General features: G+C 40.5%; 1 protein-coding gene across 1 annotated transcript in view; it reads right to left on the reverse strand.

The window, feature by feature from the left end:
* LOC135558088 (collagen alpha-1(XI) chain-like) overlaps nucleotides 1-21,981 on the reverse strand; it is a 208,044-nt gene that overhangs the window by 170,176 nt on the left and 15,887 nt on the right. The window contains 2 exon segments of the mRNA XM_064991838.1: nucleotides 8,340-8,502; nucleotides 16,065-16,278. Coding sequence (XP_064847910.1) covers nucleotides 8,340-8,502; nucleotides 16,065-16,278 — 377 coding nt within the window.

The following is a 21,981-nucleotide window of genomic DNA, read 5'->3' on the forward strand; positions in this document are numbered from 1 at the left end:
TTCACTGTGAGGTCTACTACACCTGTTGTATTCAGCATTTCACTGTAAGGTCTACTACACCTGTTGTATTCAGCATTTCACTGTAAGGTTCTACTACACCTGTTGTATTCAGCATTTCACTGTAAGGTCTACGACACCTGTTGTATTCAGCATTTCACTGTGAGGTCTACTACACCTGTTGTATTCAGCATTTCACTGTAAGGTTCTACTACACCTGTTGTATTCAGCATTTCACTGTGAGGTCTACTACACCTGTTGTATTCAGCATTTCACTGTAAGGTCTACTACACCTGTTGTATTCAGCATTTCACTGTAAGGTCTACTACACCTGTTGTATTCAGCATTTCACTGTAAGGTCTACTACACCTGTTGTATTCAGCATTTCACTGTAAGGTCTACTACACCTGTTGTATTCAGCATTTCACTGTAGGGTCTACTACACCTGTTGTATTCAGCATTTCACTGTAAGGTCTACTACACCTGTTGTATTCAGCATTTCACTGTAAGGTCTACTACACCTGTTGTATTCAGCATTTCACTGTAAGGTCTACTACACCTGTTGTATTCAGCATTTCACTGTAAGGTCTACTACACCTGTTGTATTCAGCATTTCACTGTAAGGTCTACTACACCTGTTGTATTCAGCATTTCACTGTAAGGTCTACGACACCTGTTGTATTCAGCATTTCACTGTGAGGTCTACTACACCTGTTGTATTCAGCATTTCACTGTAAGGTCTACTACACCTGTTGTATTCAGCATTTCACTGTAAGGTCTACTACACCTGTTGTATTCAGCATTTCACTGTAAGGTTCTACTACACCTGTTGTATTTGGCGCATGCGACAAATAAAAAATATATTTGATTTGTTATTGGTTAACGGATTAAGTTTGCTGGCCTCGTTTTCAACAGCTGCATTTGTGAACACTTGTCCACCTTGGAGGAACTGTTGCTGCATGAGGTTTTGGCTAAATGGCAAAAAAGAACTCTGAGCCTCGATCTTCGGTCACCACACTACAACCAACACCGTTCTATTACAGGGGAATTTCACTCGGACTCTGACTTTCTCTGGCTGGTCATTAGCGTGCAGCTTGCATACAAAAAAATAGAAAGATATGAATCAACAAACCCAAGGCTATTAAAATTGAAGAGGGAAATGATTAGAGTTGGAAAAAATAGCTCTCATCTCCGTTCCAAAATAGCACCTCAGTAGATTTGCATTTAGGCATTCCTGTAAGCAGGAAGCTGTGCATAATGAGGTAAAGAATGATGTCATATTGCTGAGTCTACTTTTAAGCACAATAATCTGGCAACAAAACACAAAAGCAGCGTTTCACTGTGTTCAACAATGACATCTATATCCTCCTACAAACAGGAAGAGAACAATATCTGGAGGAATCTGAAGGTTAATAACGAGTCTATACTCTTGGGCGGTATTTAGATTTACTACTCTCTTAGAAATATGGAAGTATTTAGGGGAACTATACTCTCATAGAAACAAGATGGCAGTATTTAGGGGAACTATACTCTCATAGAAACAAGATGGCAGTATTTAGGGGAACTATACTCTCTTAGAAACAAGATGACAGTATTTAGGGGAACTATACTCTCATAGAAACAAGATGGCAGTATTTAGGGGAACTATACTCTCTTAGAAACAAGATGGCAGTATTTAGGGGAACTATACTCTCATAGAAACAAGATGGCAGTATTTAGGGGAACTATACTCTCTTAGAAACAAGATGGCAGTATTTAGGGGAACTATACTCTCATAGAAACAAGATGGCAGTATTTAGGGGAACTATATTATTTTAGAAACAAGATGGCAGTATTAAGGGGAACTATATTATTTTAGAAAAAAGATGGCAGTATTTAGGGGAACTATATTATTTTAGAAACAAGATGGCAGTATTTAGGGGAACTATACTTATTTCAGAAACAAGATGGCAGTATTTAGGGGAACTATACTCTCTTAGAAACAAGATGGCAGTATTTAGGGGAACTATATTATTTTAGAAACAAGATGGCAGTATTTAGGGGAACTATATTAATTTTAGAAACAAGATGGCAGTATTTAGGGGAACTAAACTCTCTGAGGAACAAAGATATGAATCAACAAACCCTATTAAAGTTGAAGAGGAAATGATTACAGATGAAGAAATAGCTCTCATCTCTGTCCAAAATGGCACTACATTCTTTATATAGTGCATTTTGGGCCCTGGTTAAAAGTAGTGTACTATATAGGGTATAGGGTGCCAGTTGGGACCGTCTTCCAACGTGCGAACCGGGTCTCCCCTGGCACAAACAAAATCATTTTCTCTTCTCATTGTTTCTAAACAGAGGAGAAAGAGGCCAAATTGCTCTATAATTCCACTCAGTTTAACATAATTTACATTTAAACAAAGAACACCCACATCACGCCGAACCTGGCCTCGGGACAGTTAAAAATTTAAAATATCTGTGGTGGGGAGAGTCCCAATGCTAATTAGCTAAATGCTAACCCTTCATTTCTACTGTATGGTTAAGTGCAGAAATAGCTGGCTAGCTGTCCATACATGTAGGCAACATATTTTCAGTTTAGTGTTTCACTCTCAATACCAAGACAGGTACTTTGACAGTCTGACAGACTGGGGCTATTGCCTTGTCAGTGTATCATACTGTAGGTATATAGCATGTCGCTCATAGTTTGACCTCTGAACCTATGACCTCTGAACTACCCGGCTGTGGTAAAGCTGGGTTAAGAGAAAAGGAGAAAGATCAGATATCTATTATTGGGAGTAATTAGAGCTATACTGGTGGTCCATTTGCGAATATCATTAAATAATCCAAGCTACAAGGCTTTTCTTCAAGCTGGGTTCACAGCTAAGGTATATTGTCAGACCTAAAGTATTATCAAGTCAAGAATAATGAGAACTATACTGGTCAATTTTCTCTTTAAATGTATGTTAGGATTGGATCTCGTGAAATACTTATTGGATGCTTCTGAGTTATATCGTTCAGGCCATAATCATCTTTTTCCTCTACCAATTAAATTCAGAATTCCTATTTCTTGACATTCTCAGGTTTTGCATCCCATGAGTCCCCTTGTCCTCTAAAATAAAATAAAAAATAAAAAATCCCCTAAAGACTCAAAATAAAGACATTTTGTAGTAGTAAAACTGACAGTTACTCGGTGACAATATTATTCATGACTGAAAACTCTCAGCACTTTCTATGTCACCAACAACCTCCATGGCAAAAAAATGAATGATCCTTAATATGCTCCCTCATATCATTTTCTTATTTCACACTTCTATGGAGACTTTCTTCTCAATTCCTCTTTTTGGGGAAAAAAACAAATTTAAAGTGATACACAACTGGCATTTTCCTTTGACACAGTCCAGGGCTCTATCCAAGTACAGAAAGCCAAGTACTGTTGTTATATAGTCCATAAAACCATTTATGAAAGAATTGTATGAAAGTCAAATAAAGAAACTGGTTTCTGAAGACAAATTAAGTTTACGACTCCTAACATTACTCACTGCCAGTAGACTCCAATGCTGCTGAATAATAGTATCATTGAGACCAATTGTTATGCAGTTATGCCTCCAATAAGATCCATCCACATTCATCTACTGTATGTCAGTGATCACCAAGGCAGGCATTCCTAGTCGATCGCCAAACATTTGACTTATTTTGCGCTGTTAGCGGTAGGTGCACTTGATTCAGCAGCCCTAGTGATGAAGGTAGAACTGAAGGTAGAACTCAGCTGGCCCAGAGAGCATATCAAGTGCACCTACAGGCCTACCGCTGGCCAATGAGATAACACAGATCACCGTGTCCGTACAGTTTCCTCGCGCCAAAGATTGTACAAAGAAGAATCGGACGCACGGCAAAGTTGCTACTTAGAGATGTAAAAACCTTTAAAACCATGACTAGAGAGAGACTCAACAAATACAACAAAGACCTGCTGTTTTTATGAGTTAGTTCATGTTTAAATTACTATTCAGCACTGTCAATACATTGTTCAACACTTTTATGAGACATAAAATACATACAAAATCTCCCTACTTCCACTCATGCTACAACCAGCACTGCAGCTGTAATGAATGAGTAAAGCAAAGTGTTCTGATACACTTGTGTTGTTATTATTAGTGGCTTGTGTCTTATTTAATATTGAATATTTCACTTTCTCTGGTCACAGCAGTAACAACATGAATTAGTGCATGAGGCAGAAAGAATGCAGTGCAACTTGAGTTTCACCATCAGCTGGAAGACTGTGTCCCCTTTTCTCTTTACGGAGGGAGGGAGAGCGGAGGGACAGTGAGTTGGGGGAGAGGCAGCCTCACCGCTGCTCCCTCCCTCCCCTCAGACTGACCATCAGATGCAGGCCGTCAGTCCAGTAGAAAAAACGAGTAATACAACAAACTATATATATAATTTCAAAATGGTCTCAGAAGAACAACATTGGCAGGGCAATTTAAGTTTAACCAATATGCAGTGATAATGTATTGGGCCTATAGCCTACTGCACAAACCTCATTGCTACAGATCTGTTTTTAATTGGTTCATGTTGCATAGGCTTATGTTTTTTAAGTCATGTTTAAAAGAAATCTGAGGGATCGATCTCGGCTTGCATTTTGACATCGTGTCCAGCTGAATCAGAAAATTGACCACTGACCTACATCATGTTTCCCTGCTGAATCAGAAAATTGACCACTGACCTACATCATGTTTCCAGCTTAATCAGAAAAAAACCAGCAGTAGCAGCCGATTCTGTGGTTGTTACCAAACTTCTCAGATGTGAGAAAAAGTAAACGTGCAATTGCTTGTCAAGAACAAGATCAAGAGTAACAGAAATCTATTTACCGATCCCTTTTTAATTTCCAGGCGATCCGATCTCTTTTACAAGAGAGGCCTGTCTCTAGTAGAGTAGAGTAGAGTAGTAGAGACCATACGTAAAATCAACAATACAGTGACATAGTAAAACATGTTCTAATACAACGCTTGTTAATTAGTTCATTAGTTCATTAGTTCATTAGTTCATTCGTTCATTAGTTCATTTTCTATTCGAATATTTTGTTTTAAGGTAAGCATTATATTGTCATATTATAGGAGTAACTCTGGTATGGCTAAAACATTCTTCCTCACCTCAAATTCGGAGTCATTTGGAACGCCTGTGAGTACTGCCTTCATATCATAGGCCTGCAGTTTAATAGGCTAATAGCCACAGCACACCAAATCTTCACAAAAGTTCATCAACTTTAATAAGGTAATATTAAAAGTAAGTCAAGTCATTGCTTATAGTGAAAATACGAGCAGGATATTATATTGTGGCAAACATTACATTGCAGTTGGAACTTAATTTGGCCAAAGAAAAAGGCAGCAACAGAACGAAACAAAACACTCGCGACCTGCTTTCGACCTGGTTTAGACCTGGTTCAGACCTCGTTTAGACCTGGTTTAGACCTGGTTCAGACCTGGTTTAGACCTGGTTCAGACCTGGTTTAGACCTGGTTTAGACCTGGTTTAGACCTGGTTTAGACCTGGTTCAGACCTGGTTTAGACCTGGTTCAGACCTGGTTTAGACCTGGTTTAGACCTGGTTTAGACCTGGTTTAGACCTGGTTCAGACCTGGTTCAGACCTGGTTTAGACCTGGTTCAGACCTGGTTTAGACCTACCGTACCCAACACTTGACACCTAATAATAGTCTGATGATATTTATTCAATAACAGACCTACTTATAACCCATCTTTAACTAAATATGGAGCACACAACTAAAAATACCGATCAAACTTAATTTAGTCAATGAAAATGTCTGAACAGAATGAAACAAAACACGTATTGCATATTTAAAGAATTAGTTTGGATTAATATATAGGCGTTCAATAACAACAAGGATATACAACAATAATAATAAGGCAAATTATTATCAATACAAATAAAAATACAAAATTAAAGTTCCAAAATGGTATCCTAGCTGAATAACGAGTTGCACAATAATCTGCTTTGGCCGCGCCAAAATTCTTCTCAACTTTGTCCAACAATATTAAACATTTTCCAATTTTATTTTATTTTACTTTATTTAACCAGGCAAGTCAGTTATGAACAAATTCTTATTTTCAATCACGGCCTAGGAACAGTGGTTTAAACTGCCTGTTCAGGGGCAGAACAACAGATTTGTCTTCTGAAGTCATTCACAGCTTCGTGCCCTGACCGTAGAGAGCTTTTATGTCTCTATTTTTGGGCTGGTCAGGGTGTGATTTGGCATTCTATGGTATTTCTCTATGTGGTTGTATTTCTTTGTTTTGGCCGGGTATGGTTCTCAATCAGGGACAGCTGTCTATCGTTGTCTCTGATTGAGAACCATACTTAGGTAGCTTTTCCCCACAGGGTTTTTGTGGGTAGTTTTTTTCTGTATCAGTGTTTGCACCTTACGGGACTGTTTTGGTTTCATTTATTCTCTTGTTATTTGTGTATTTAGTGTTCAGTTCAATAAATAATATGAACACTTACCACGCTGCACCTTGGTCCTTCTTCATACGACGACACGTGCAACCTAATCCAGTGATCGTCATGTATTGTGGGTAGACAATTCGCCTCTTGTTGTTATAATTTACTGTTCAATTACCTCAGACATACCTCAGACACAAGAGGTATGTGGCAGGGTCTACAGTCAATCACGGATTACAAAAAGAAAACCAGCCCCGTCGCGGACCAGGATGTCTTGCTCCCAGACAGACTAAATAACTTCTTTGCTCGCTTTGAGGACAATACAGTGGCACTGACACTGCCCACTACCAAAACCTGCGGACACTCCTTCACTGCAGCCGACGTGAGTAAAACATTTAAAAATGTTAACCCTCGCAAGGCTGCAGGCCCAGCCGCGTCCTCAGAGCATGCACAGACCAGCTGGCTGGTGTGTTTACGGACATATTCAATCAATCCTTATCCCAGTCTGCTGTCCCCACATGCTTCAAGAGGGCCACCATTGTTCCTGTTCCCAACAAAGCTAAGGTAACTGAACTAAACGACTACCACCCCGTAGCACTCACTTCCATCATCAAGTGCTTTGAGAGACTAGTCAAGGACCATATCAACTCCAGCCTACCTGACACCCTAGACTCTCTCAAGTGGCATAGTTTAAAGTGGCTATTGATACATGTATTACATAAAGATGCAGTAGATGATATAGAGTACAGTATATACGTATACATATGAGATAAATAATGTAGGGTATGTAAACATTATATTAAGTAGCATTGTTTAAAGTGGCTAGTGATATATTTTACATCAATTCCCATCAATTCCCATTATTAAAGTGGCTGGAGTCAGTTGTACAACTGAATGAAAGGGGGGATACCTAGTCAGTACAACTGAATGAAAGGGGGGATACCTAGTCAGTACAACTGAATAAAAGGGGGGATACCTAGTCAGTACAACTGAATGAAAGGGGGGATACCTAGTCAGTACAACTGAATGAAAGGGGGGATACCTAGTCAGTACAACTGAATGAAAGGGGGGATACCTAGTCAGTACAACTGAATGCCTTCACCTGAAATATTTCTTCTACATTTAACCCAACCCCTCTGAATCAGAGAGGTGGGGGGGCTGACTTCATCCACTTTACAATTTGACCGAATCATGGTTTTAGCCTCCTAAAAAAAATATAAGACTTTTTTAGTGAGACGAATGAATGTGCAGCCTGCACCGATGCAACCAATACATTTTTTTCCAACCACCTGGTGTCAAAGGGTCGCAAAATGCAACTAAATGGTGGTCATCTGGAGCCCTGGTTATTAGGCTTTTCCCTCTATAACTGTAGTTTTCCTTCAATGAAAAAGGCCTCCATCTTTACAATCAACAGTAGCCTAGGAAAAGGCTCCTCTCTTGCTTTCTCTCCTCAGCAGCCCCGGAATTTTTTTTACAGATACAATTTTATCGTCCAAAAGCCGGAAATTACCGAGTAACCGAAACCATTTTCCCAGGTGGCTTTCCATAGCCTCCTTACACACACCACGCTGCGCTCTGTCCATAGTGCTGACACAGCACAGCGGAATTACAGATTTTGCGCCAACCTGTCAATCAATCATTTGAACTTTATTTTGTGATTTTTATATAGGGACTAAGCCCCCTTTTTGCCCCGGGTACAGGCCTGTCCCAAAAAGACAGCAATCCAACATTTGCTGCATACTATCCATACATAAAATCAACAACACAGTGGCACAGTAAGCAACGGCCAATGTCCTTATAATTTTCACACAATTTCACAGTATTGTTACAACCTCATAGTGTGGAAAATATATATAAAAGACAGGGAAATCACGTTTTGGACTACACTGGGCCTTTAATGTTCTTACCTCAAAAACTTCTTCATCCAGAATCCTGGTTCCAAAGACAACGATGCCGTCAGTGTTGATGGCCGCCCCGTTGCTCCTCTTCAGTGGCCTGCTCAGCTTCTTCTTACAATCCACAATCATGGTCACACTCTTCTTCTCCACACTGATGGCTACACGATGCCATCTACACATGGACAGAGGAGGACGTGGGTTAGAGATATATGAGAGATTTGGAGGAGAACATGAAACGTATGTGGTGTATTTGTTGATGGTAAAACCTGAGCACAGGTTGGACATTTACAATATGGTATTAGTCAGAGATGATCTACCGTCTGGTATTAGTCAGAGATGATCTACCGTCTGGTATTAGTCAGAGATGATCTACCGTCTGGTATTAGTCAGAGATGATCTACCGTCTGGTATAGTCAGTCAGAGATGATCTACCATCTGGTATAGTCAGAGATGATCTACCATCTGGTATAGTCAGAGATGATCTACCGTCTGGTATTAGTCAGAGATGATCTACCATCTGGTATAGTCAGAGATGATCTACCATCTGGTATAGTCAGAGATGATCTACCGTCTGGTATTAGTCAGAGATGATCTACCGTCTGGTATTAGTCAGAGATGATCTACCGTCTGGTATTAGTCAGAGATGATCTACCGTCTGGTATTAGTCAGAGATGATCTACCGTCTGGTATTAGTCAGAGATGATCTACCGTCTGGTATTAGTCAGAGATGATCTACCGTCTGGTATTAGTCAGAGATGATCTACCGTCTGGTATTAGTCAGAGATGATCTACCATCTGGTATAGTCAGAGATGATCTACCATCTGGTATAGTCAGAGATGATCTACCGTCTGGTATTAGTCAGAGATGATCTACCGTCTGGTATTAGTCAGAGATGAGATGATCTACCGTCTGGTATTAGTCAGAGATGATCTACCGTCTGGTATTAGTCAGAGATGATCTACAGTCTGGTATTAGTCAGAGATGATCTACCGTCTGGTATTAGTCAGAGATGATCTACAGTCTGGTATTAGTCAGAGATGATCTACCGTCTGGTATAGTCAGAGATGATCTACCATCTGGTATAGTCAGAGATGATCTACCGTCTGGTATTAGTCAGAGATGATCTACCGTCTGGTATTAGTTAGAGATGATCTACCGTCTGGTATTAGTCAGAGATGATCTACCGTCTGGTATTAGCCAGAGATGATCTACCGTCTGGTATTAGTCAGAGATGATCTACTGTCTGGTATTAGTCAGAGATGATCTACCGTCCGGTATCAGTCAGAGATGATCTACCGTCTGGTATTAGTCAGAGATGATCTACCGTCTGGTATTAGTCAGAGATGATCTACCGTCTGGTATAGTCAGAGATGATCTACCGTCTGGTATAGTCAGAGATGATCTACCGTCTGGTATTAGTCAGAGATGATCTACACTTTGGTATAGTCAGAGATGATCTACAGTCTGGAATAGTCAGAGATGATCTACAGTCTGGAATAGTCAGAGATGATCTACCATCTGGTATTAGTCAGAGATGATCTACCGTCTGGTATAGTCAGAGATGATCTACAGTCTGGAATAGTCAGAGATGATCTACAGTCTGGAATAGTCAGAGATGATCTACCATCTGGTATTAGTCAGAGATGATCTACAGTCTGGTATAGTCAGAGATGATCTACAGTCTGGTATAGTCAGAGATGATCTACAGTCTGGTATAGTCAGAGATGATCTACAGTCTGGAATAGTCAGAGATGATCTACCGTCTGGTATTAGTCAGAGATGATCTACCGTCCGATATCAGTCAGAGATGATCTACCGTCTGGAATAGTCAGAGATGATCTACAGTCTGGAATAGTCAGAGATGATCTACCATCTGGTATTAGTCAGAGATGATCTACAGTCTGGTATAGTCAGAGATGATCTACAGTCTGGTATAGTCAGAGATGATCTACACTTTGGTATAGTCAGAGATGATCTACCGTCCGGTATTAGTCAGAGATGATCTACAGTCTGGTATAGTCAGAGACGATCTACCATCTGGTATAGTCAGAGATGATCTACCATCTGGTATAGTCAGAGATGATCTACCGTCTGGTATTAGTCAGAGATGATCTACCGTCTGGTATTAGTCAGAGATGATCTACCGTCTGGTATTAGTCAGAGATGATCTACCGTCTGGTATTAGTCAGAGATGATCTACCGTCTGGTATTAGTCAGAGATGATCTACCGTCTGGTATTAGTCAGAGATGATCTACCGTCTGATTAGTCAGAGACGATACCATCTGGTATAGTCCTACCGTCTGGTATTAGTCAGAGATGATCTACCGTCTGGTATTAGTCAGAGATGATCTACCGTCTGGTATTAGTCAGAGATGATCTACCGTCTGGTATTAGTCAGAGATGATCTACCGTCTGGTATTAGTCAGAGATGATCTAGTCTGGTAGTCAGAGATGATCTACCGTCTGGTATTAGTCAGGTCTACAGTCTGGTATAGTCAGAGATGATCTACCGTCTGGTATTAGTCAGAGATGATCTACCGTCTGGTATTAGTCAGAGATGATCTACCGTCTGGTATTAGTCAGAGATGATCTACCGTCTGGTATAGTCAGAGATGATCTACCGTCTGGTATAGTCAGAGATGATCTACCATCTGGTATTAGTCAGAGATGATCTACCATCTGGTATAGTCAGAGATGATCTACCATCTGGTATAGTCAGAGATGATCTACCGTCTGGTATTAGTCAGAGATGATCTACCGTCTGGTATTAGTCAGAGATGATCTACCGTCCGGTATTAGTTAGAGATGATCTACCGTCTGGTATTAGTCAGAGATGATCTACCGTCTGGTATTAGTCAGAGATGATCTACCGTCTGGTATTAGTCAGAGATGATCTACCGTCTGGTATTAGTCAGAGATGATCTACCGTCTGGTATTAGTCAGAGATGATCTACCATCTGGTATAGTCAGAGATGATCTACCATCTGGTATAGTCAGAGATGATCTACCGTCTGGTATTAGTCAGAGATGATCTACCGTCTGGTATTAGTCAGAGATGATCTACCGTCCGGTATTAGTTAGAGATGATCTACCGTCTGGTATTAGTCAGAGATGATCTACCGTCTGGTATTAGTCAGAGATGATCTACCGTCTGGTATTAGTCAGAGATGATCTACCGTCTGGTATTAGTCAGAGATGATCTACCGTCTGGTATTAGTCAGAGATGATCTACCGTCCGGTATCAGTCAGAGATGATCTAGTCTGGTATTAGTCAGATGATCTACCGTCTGGTATTAGTCAGAGATGATCTACCGTCTGGTATTAGTCAGAGATGATCTACCGTCTGGTATAGTCAGAGATGATCTACCGTCTGGTATTAGTCAGAGATGATCTACCGTCTGGTATAGTCAGAGATGATCTACCGTCCGGTATTAGTCAGAGATGATCTACCGTCCGGTATTAGTCAGAGATGATCTACCGTCTGGTATTAGTCAGAGATGATCTACCGTCTGGTATTAGTCAGAGATGATCTACCGTCCGGTATTAGTCAGAGATGATCTACCGTCTGGTATTAGTCAGAGATGATCTACCGTCTATTAGTCAGAGATGATCTAGTCTGGTAGAGATGATCTACAGTCTGGTATTAGTCAGAGATGATCTACCGTATAGTCAGAGATGATCTACCATCTGGTATAGTCAGAGATGATCTACCGTATTAGTCAGAGATGATCTACCGTCTGGTATTAGTTAGAGATGATCTACCGTCTGGTATTAGCCAGAGATGATCTACCGTCTGGTATTAGCCAGAGATGATCTACCTGGTATTAGTCAGAGATGATCTACCGTCTGGTATTAGTCAGAGATGATCTACCGTCCGGTATCAGTCAGAGATGATCACCGAGTCATGATCTACCGTCTGGTATTAGTCAGAGATGATCTACCGTCTGGTATAGTCAGAGATGATCTACCGTCTGGTATAGTCAGAGATGATCTACCGTCTGGTATAGTCAGAGATGATCTACAGTCTGGAATAGTCAGAGATGATCTAGTCTGGAATAGTCATGATCTACCATCTGGTATTAGTCAGAGATGATCTACCGTCTGGTATAGTCAGTGATCTACAGTCTGGAATAGTCAGAGATGATCTACAGTCTGGAATAGTCAGAGATGATCTACCATCTGGTATTAGTCAGAGATGATCTACAGTCTGGTATAGTCAGAGATGATCTACAGTCTGGTATAGTCAGAGATGATCTACAGTCTGGTATAGTCAGAGATGATCTACAGTCTGGAATAGATGATCTACCGTCTGGTATTAGTCAGAGATGATCTACCGTCTATCAGTCAGAGATGATCTACCGTCTGGAATAGTCAGAGATGATCTACAGTCTGGAATAGTCAGAGATGATCTACCATCTGGTATTAGTCAGAGATGATCTACAGTCTGGTATAGTCAGAGATGATCTACAGTCTGGTATAGTCAGAGATGATCTACACTTTGGTATAGAGAGATGATCTACCGTCTATTAGTCAGAGATGATCTACAGTCTGGTATAGTCAGAGATGGTATAGTCAGAGATGATCTACCATCTGGTATAGTCAGAGATGATCTACCGTCTGGTATTAGTCAGAGATGATCTACCGTCTGGTATTAGTCAGAGATGATCTACCGTCTGGTATTAGTCAGAGATGATCTACCGTCTGGTATTAGTCAGAGATGATCTACCGTCTGGTATTAGTCAGAGATGATCTACCGTCTGGTATTAGTCAGAGACGATCTACAGTCTGGTATAGTCATCTACCGTCTGGTATTAGTCAGAGATGATCTACCGTCTGGTATTAGTCAGAGATGATCTACCGTCTGGTATTAGTCAGAGATGATCTACCGTCTGGTATTAGTCAGAGATGATCTACCGTCTGGTATTAGTCAGAGATGATCTACCGTCTGGTATTAGTCAGAGATGATCTACCGTCTGGTATTAGTCAGAGATGATCTACCGTCTGGTATTAGTCAGAGATGATCTACCGTCTGGTATTAGTCAGAGACGATCTACCATCTGGTATAGTCAGAGATGATCTACCGTCTGGTATTAGTCAGAGATGATCTACAGTCTGGAATAGTCAGAGATGATCTACAGTCTGGTATAGTCAGAGATGATCTACCGTCTGGTATTAGTCAGAGATGATCTACCGTCTGGTATTAGTCAGAGATGATCTACCGTCTGGTATTAGTCAGAGATGATCTACCGTCTGGTATTAGTCAGAGACGATCTACCGTCTGGTATTAGTCAGAGATGATCTACCATCTGGTATTAGTTAGAGATGATCTACCGTCTGGTATTAGTTAGAGATGATCTACCGTCTGGTATTAGTCAGAGATGATCTACCGTCTGGTATTAGTTAGAGATGATCTACCGTCTGGTATTAGTCAGAGATGATCTACCGTCTGGTATTAGTCAGAGATGATCTACAGTCTGGTATTAGTCAGAGATGATCTACAGTCTGGTATAGTCAGAGATGATCTAACGTCTGGTATTAGTCAGAGATGATCTACCGTCTGGTATTAGTCAGAGATGATCTACCGTCTGGTATTAGTCAGAGATGATCTACCGTCTGGTATTAGTCAGAGATGATCTACCGTCTGGTATAGTCAGAGATGATCTACCATCTGGTATAGTCAGAGATGATCTACCATCTGGTATAGTCAGAGATGATCTACCATCTGGTATAGTCAGAGATGATCTACCATCTGGTATAGTCAGAGATGATCTACCATCTGGTATAGTCAGAGATGATCTACCATCTGGTATAGTCAGAGATGATCTACCATCTGGTATAGTCAGAGATGATCTACCATCTGGTATTAGTCAGAGATGATCTACAGTCTGGAATAGTCAGAGATGATCTACAGTCTGGAATAGTCAGAGATGATCTACAGTCTGGAATAGTCAGAGATGATCTACCATCTGGTATAGTCAGAGATGATCTACCATCTGGTATTAGTCAGAGATGATCTACAGTCTGGAATAGTCAGAGATGATCTACAGTCTGGAATAGTCAGAGATGATCTACAGTCTGGTATAGTCAGAGATGATCTACAGTCTGGTATAGTCAGAGATGATCTACCATCTGGTATAGTCAGAGAGATGCCAACAGATTTAAAACTTAAAACTAGGTTGTTCATGTTGAAGATAATTTGATCTTCTCAGAAAAATTCCTCGCTAAACAAACAATAAAACAATAAAATTACAGTAATTGAAACAGGCTAACTCTACTTTACAAGTTTTGGAAAACAGATAAATCAACTACAGACATTCAAGTTACATACCAATGCAACGCTTCATTTCACTGTAGACAATTGTATCAGACACGTTTTTGCAAAATGTTTCAAATTAGCAAAGAGTTCACAGTCAGAATATTAATGTTACAGTTAGATAATTTATGAAGCTCAAACTCTTTTATTTGGATAGTTAATTACACATCAACAACACAGACAGCTGTAAATAATTTGGCAAAAACGATTTGTAATTAAAAGCCTGCCAAATAAATAATTGGGTTACTCAAAACAAATACAGCCATCCCACAGTTATATTCCTTATGTTTTCAATAACTAAACAATGAAGCATATAAATATAATAATTGTGCATTTTCAGTGATTTGTTTGGGTCTGCTTAGAAGCCTTAAATACGTTCTTGAGAATTCCGAACACTTAGATCTTGTAAAGCCCATCTTGTAAAACATAGCTTATTGTGCATTCTGAAAGTATTCAGACCCCTTGACCTTTTCCACATTTTGTGACGTTACAGCCTTATTCTAAAATGTAATTAAAAAATATATATGTTCTCATCAATCTACACATAATACCCCATAAAGACATCACAATACCCCATAATGACATCACAATACCCCATAATGACATCACAATACCCCATAATGACATCACAATACCCCATAATGACATCATAATACCCCATAATGACAAAGCAAGAACTGGTGGTTCCAAAGTTCTTTCATTCAAGATTGATGCAGGCTACTGTGTTACAATCCTGTCTCTGAGTTCTACGGACAACAATTCCTTCGACCTCATGGCTTGGTTTTTGCTCTGACATGAACTGTCAACTGTGAGACCATATATAGACAGGTGTGTGCCTTTCCAAATGATGTCCAATCAATTAAATTTATCACAGGTGGACTCCAATCAAGTTGTAGAAACATCTCAAGGATGATCAATGGAAACAGGATGCACCTGAGACCAATGTTGAGTCTCATTTTTTTCTGTTTTTTAATTTCTAAAAACCTGTTTTCGCTTTGTCATGATGGATTATTGTGTGTAGATAGCTGAGGACATTTTTAAATTTTTTAAAACCATTTTAGAATAAGGCTGTAACATAACGAAATGTGGAAAAAGTCAAGGGGTCTGAATAGTTTCCGAATGTACATTAGGGGGCATGGAGTATGTCTGCAGTAAGAACTCAGTAAGGCCACAGACCCTCACAGAAACTTCTTGCCGTCCTCCATGTACAACATCAAAGGCACAACAAGCATAAAACTGCACACCGATGAGCATCTTCTAACTTCTCGTAGGTTCAATCAAACTTCAGTTACTTACCTGAGGAAAGAGAAATCCTAATACTAACCCAAACAGCGCCTCACCTTACCCCAACACTAAACCTGTCCGTAACATAAAATACCTTGCTCTGTGAGTTACTCCGGTGTCTCAGTCATCACTTACTTGCCGTCAGCGAGGTTGATGGATCTGAACAGTGGGTAATCCTCTGGGGAAGGTTTCCCATGCTGGTCTTCGTACAGGAAGACAGGGGAGCGTCCCACCTCCACACCCAGCTGCTGGACCCCCTGCTCATTATACACAGACAGCAAGAAGGACTGGCTGCCTGCCTTGGGCTTGATGGTGAACATCACTGAGAAGTCCTCTGGGAACACTCCTCCTGGTGAAAGAAGAAAAATAAGAGAGAGGTTAATTTATTCATCTGATTGGTTAGAGAGGTTAATTTATTCATCTGATTGGATAGAGAGGTTCATTTATTCATCTGATTGGTTAGAGAGGTTCAATTATTCATCTGATTGGTTAGAGAGGTTAATTTATTCATCTGATTGGTTAGAGAGGTTAATTTATTCATCTGATTGGTTAGAGATGTTCATTTATTCATCTAATTGGTTAGAGAGGTTCATTTATTCATCTGATTGGTTAGAGAGGTTCAATTATTCATCTGATTGGTTAGAGAGGTTCATTTATTCATCTAATTGGTTAGAGAGGTTCATTTATTCATCTGATTGGTTCGAGAAGTTCATTTATTCATCTGATTGCCTCTGTTTATTTGGATCCCCATTAGCTGCCAAACTCCTGGGTAATCATCAATGTGTAGCGCCAAAAGTGAAGGAAAGAAGGTTAGAGGAGGGCGAAGAACAAGTCGATGGGTTAGCTTAGCAATATGACATCCTCAAACCCAGAATAATAAGAGGTTAAAGGTGGACGTGGTAATATGACATGTAGGGCTGGCAAAATCAAGAATAATAATAATAATAATAAACTCAGCATAAAAAGAAACGTCCCGTTTTCAGAATCGTGTCTTTCAAAGATAATTTGTAAACATCCAAATAACTTCACAGATCTTCATTGTAAAGGGTTTAAACACTGTTTCCCATTATTGTTCAATGAACCATAAACAATTAATGAACATGCACCTGTGGAACGGTCGTTAAGACACTAATAGCTTACAGACAGTAGGCAATTAAAGGTCACAGTTATGAAAACTTAGGACACTAAAGAGGCCTTTCTACTGACTGAAAAACACCAAAAGAAAGATACCCAGGGTCCCTGCTCATCTGCGTGAAAGTGCCTTAGGCATGCAGCAAGGAAGCATGAGGACTGCAGATGTGGTCAGGGCAATAAATTCCAATCTCCGTACTGTGAGAAGCCTAAGACAGGGCTACAAGGAGACAGGATGGACAGCTGATCGTCCTCGCAGTGGCAGACCACGTGAAACAACACCTGCACAGGATCGGTACATCGGAACATCACACCTGCGGGACAGGTACAGGATGGCAACAACAACTGCTCGAGTTACACCAGGAACGCACAATCCCTCCATCAGTGCTCAGACTGTCCGTAATAGGCTGAGAGATGCTGGACTGAGGGCTTATAGGCCTGTTGTAAGGCAGGTCCTCACCAGACATCATCAGCAACAACATCGCCTATGGGCACAAACCCACCGTCGCTGGACCAGACAGGACTGTCAAAAAGTGCTCTTCATTGACAAGTCACGGTTTTGTCTCACCAGGGATGATGGTCGGATTTGCGTTTATCGTCGAAGGAATGAGCTTTACACCGAGGCCTGTAATCTGGAGCAGAATCGATTTGGAGGTGGAGGGTCCGCCATGGTCTGGGGCGGTGTGTCACAACATCATCAGACTGAGCTTGTTGTCATTGCAGGCAATCTCAAAGCTGTGCGTTACAGGGCAGACCTCCCCCTCCCTTATGTGGTACCCTTCCTGCAGGCTCATCCTGACATGACCCTCCCTCCAGCATGACAATGACACAAGCCATACGGCTCATTCTGTGAGTGATTTCTTGCAAGACAGGAATGTCAGTGTTCTGCCATGGCCAGCGAATAGCCTGGATCTCAATCCCATTGAGCACATCTGGGACCTGATGGATCGAAGGGTGAGGCTAGGGCCATTCCCCCAAGAAATGTCCAGGAACTTGCAGGTGCCTTGGTGGAAGAGTGGGGTAACATCTCACAGCAAGAACTGGCAAATCTGGTGCAGTCCATGAGGAGGAGATGCACTGCAGTACTTAATGCAGCTGGTGGTCACACCTGATACTGACTGTTACTTCTGATTTTGACCCCCCTTTGTTCAGGGACACATTATTCCATTTCTGTTAGTCACATGTCTTTTTGTTACTTGTTCAGTTTATGTCTCAGTGGATGAATCTTGTTATGTTCATACAAATATTTACACATGTTAAGTTTGCTGAAAATCAACGCGGTTGACAGTGAGACGATGTTTATTTTTTTTTGCTGAGTTTAGTAACGTTCAGTGTGGAACAAACAGCTGACTGGAGACGGGACAGCTGGGAAATTGTTTGGTTGAGTCCGTTTCTGCGGTAACATGGACTCTTAACATCGTGATGAAACTTTGTTGCTCCTTGCTGAAACAAGGTGTTGTCGCAAACGAGTCTCCGGTTGCCTAGGCAACGCCCCCCTCCCTGCAGCAGCAGCACATGCAGTCAGGAGAAGGTTATTTATTATTTTGGTATATTTTATTAGGATCCCCCATTAGCTGTTGCAAAAGCAGCAGCTACTCTTCCTGGGGTTCCACACCAAACATGAAACATGATACAGAATTACATAATACAATAGAACACAGAACACAAATGACATAATACAGAATGACATAATACAGAATGACATAATACAATAGAACACAGAACACAAATGACATAATACAGAATGACATAATACAGAATGACATAATACAGAATGACATAATACAGAATGACATAATGACATAATACAGAACGACATAATACAGAATGACATAATGACATAATACAGAATGACATAATACAGAATGACATAATACAGAATGACATAATGACATAATAGAGAATGACATAATACAGAATGACATAAACAGAACGACATAATACAGAATGACATAATACAGAATGACATAATACAGAATGACATAATGACATAATACAGAACGACATAATACAGAATGACATAAACAGAACGACATAATACAGAACGACATAATACAGAACGACATAATACAGAACGACATAATACAATAGACATCAATAGACAAGAACAGCTCAAGGACAGAACTACACACATATATAAAAAGGCCCACATAGCCTACATGTCAATACATACACACAAACTATCTGGGTCAAATAGGGGAGAGGTGTTGCTTTATCTGTTTTTTTTAAACCAGGTTTGCTGTTTATTTGAGCAATCTGAGACGGAAGGAAGTTCAATGCAATAAGGTCTCTATATACATCTGCACATTTTCTTGACTTTGTTCTGGATTTGGGGACTATGAAGAAAAAACCCTGGTGGCATGTCTGGTGGGTTATAACGGTGACCGGGGTCAATCTTCCTCACCAATAACCATTATCCAAATGCCATGACTGTTACAGTCCTAATGACATCATCGTATTTCTGGGAGACTTCCTGTTTATACACTTTTTGTTTTTACCTGTATTTAACATGGCAAGTTTAAGAACAAATTCTTATTTGCAATGACGGCCGACGATGGGCCAATTGTGCACCGCCCTATGGGGCGATAGACCAATCATGGCCAGATGTGCACCGCCCTATGGGGGCGATAGACCAATCAGGGCCAGATGTGCACCGCCCTATGGGGGCGATAGACCAATCAGGGCCAGATGTGATTCAGCCTGGATTTGAAACAGGGACTGTAGTGATGCCTCTAGCACTGAGATGCAGTGTCTTTAGACCGCTGAGGCCACTCGGGAGCCCAGAATTCAGGCCTGTCCTTAGTTACACCCATCCTCGAGGACACATTAAAATTATCATGTCAATCACATGGACTGTTAGCCCTCACATCCATAGCTTTTGTCTACTTGAGAAGCCTAACATTTCCCTAGCATCCTTCAGTTTACCAGACGAAGTATTAGGGTCAGGCTCGTACCTTTAATGTTCTCCCAATTATAGTAGATACTAATGACTTTAATTTAAGTTTAAATGTGTCCTTTGTTGCTGGGTACTTCAAGAACGCATTAGACCAACTGGCTAATCTTGAAAGTCACAAGTGATCTAATTGGACAATTCATTTTTTACAAGGTGTGTGAAAAGAGAACAATCCTAACAAAATGTAATTATCTAACTAACCATTAACTAGAATAAAATAGGTTGCTGGTGATGGAATAAAAGCTGAATCGTTCTCTTTTAGACTGGGAAACTCCACTTCATTCAATTGTATTTGAGCCTATTTGACTGAAATTCCCAGTCTTTAAAACCAGTAACATTTCCAGGCAAATTATTTTTTGGCCTAAAATCACAGAAAATCTCACTGTTCATTTAATCTCCTGCTATTTTGTGCCTTTATTTTTTTTTCCTTTGCTGTCTGGACAATTTGGCAAAGCACCAACACTCACAGATGGAGGAAAAAGTATTTAACAAGCCCCTGTTTCTAGTAAAGTTGTATACAGTATCCTGTCAGTAGGCAACTAGCGTCTTGAACGGTCTATCTTTTCAACCAGAAAGAGACTTCACAGGACAAGAGCCAGCTTTGTTCTTTGTTCATCCTTCGAGCTAATAAATGCTTGGTCGTTGTCCTGCGTGTCCTTATGGTATAGAGCCTATCATTCTGTATCCGCAGTCTTCCTTCATACATTAAACATCTCAATTAACCTCCCTTATCCCCACAGTGTAGGTCCTATTCTATCTATCCATTAATCCTTATGGTATAGACACTATCATTCTGTCAGTCTTCCTTCATACATTAAACATCTCAATTAACCTCCCTTATCCCCACAGTGTAGGTCCTATTCTATCTATCCATTAATCCCTGCAGTGTAGGTCATATTCTATCAATTCATCAATCCCTACAGTGTAGGTCCTATTCTATCTATCCATTAATCCCTACAGTGTAGGTCCTATTCTATCAATTCATCAATCCCTACAGTGTAGGTCCTATTCCATTAATCAATTCCCTATCAATCCATTAATCTATGTGTGTCATATTCTATCTATCCATTAATCCCTACAGGCCCTATTCCCCACAGTATCAATCCATTAATCCCTACAGTGTAGGTCCTATCTATTTAATCCCTACAGTGTAGGTCATATTCTATCTATCCATTAATCCCTACAGTGTAGGTCATATTCTATCTATCCATTAATCCCTACAGTGTTGGTCATATTCTATCTATCCATTAATCCCCACAGTGTAGGCCCTAATCCCTAGATATTCATCTATCTCTACAGGGTACATGCTGTACTTGCTGTATTCATACATTAAACATCTCAAATTCCACCAATGGATATAGATGTGGAAACAAATCCCTTTTCCACATCTATAGACAGTGTTGTGTACCGCTACCACTAATGACCTAGTTGTTGTATTCCCTCTGTTGTTCAATCAATCCCATTTCAAATCAAATGTATTTATAAAGCCCTTCGTACATCAGCTGATATCTCAAAGTGCTGTACAGAAACACAGCCTAAAACCCCAAACAGCAAGCAATGCAGGTGTAGAAGCACGGAGGCTAGGACAAACTCCCTAGAAAGGCCAAAACCTAGGAAGAAACCTAGAGGAACCAGGCTCTGAGAGGTGGGCCAGTCCTCTATTGATTTATTGTCAATACTGTGGATTATCTGGTTTAAATAGTAAGCAGTTTAGGACAGTAGATTAGGACAGTAGCTTAGGACAGTAGTTTTGGACAGTAGCATCTATGGAGACCCCTTGGAAGTGTCCAAAATGGCACCCTATTCCCTATAGGTGCACTACATAGGGAATAGGGATGCGGTGCCATCTGGAATCCATCTGGAACACTATCGAAGACGTCTCTGTCTTTCCAAAATGTCCTCTGATGAATTTGGATGTGTTTGTCAATTGTGCGGCGCCCTATGGGACTCCCAATTAAGATTCCCATA

Source organism: Oncorhynchus masou, chromosome 17 (assembly GCF_036934945.1).
Source record: "Oncorhynchus masou masou isolate Uvic2021 chromosome 17, UVic_Omas_1.1, whole genome shotgun sequence".
NCBI classification, from domain to species: Eukaryota; Metazoa; Chordata; class Actinopteri; order Salmoniformes; family Salmonidae; genus Oncorhynchus; species Oncorhynchus masou.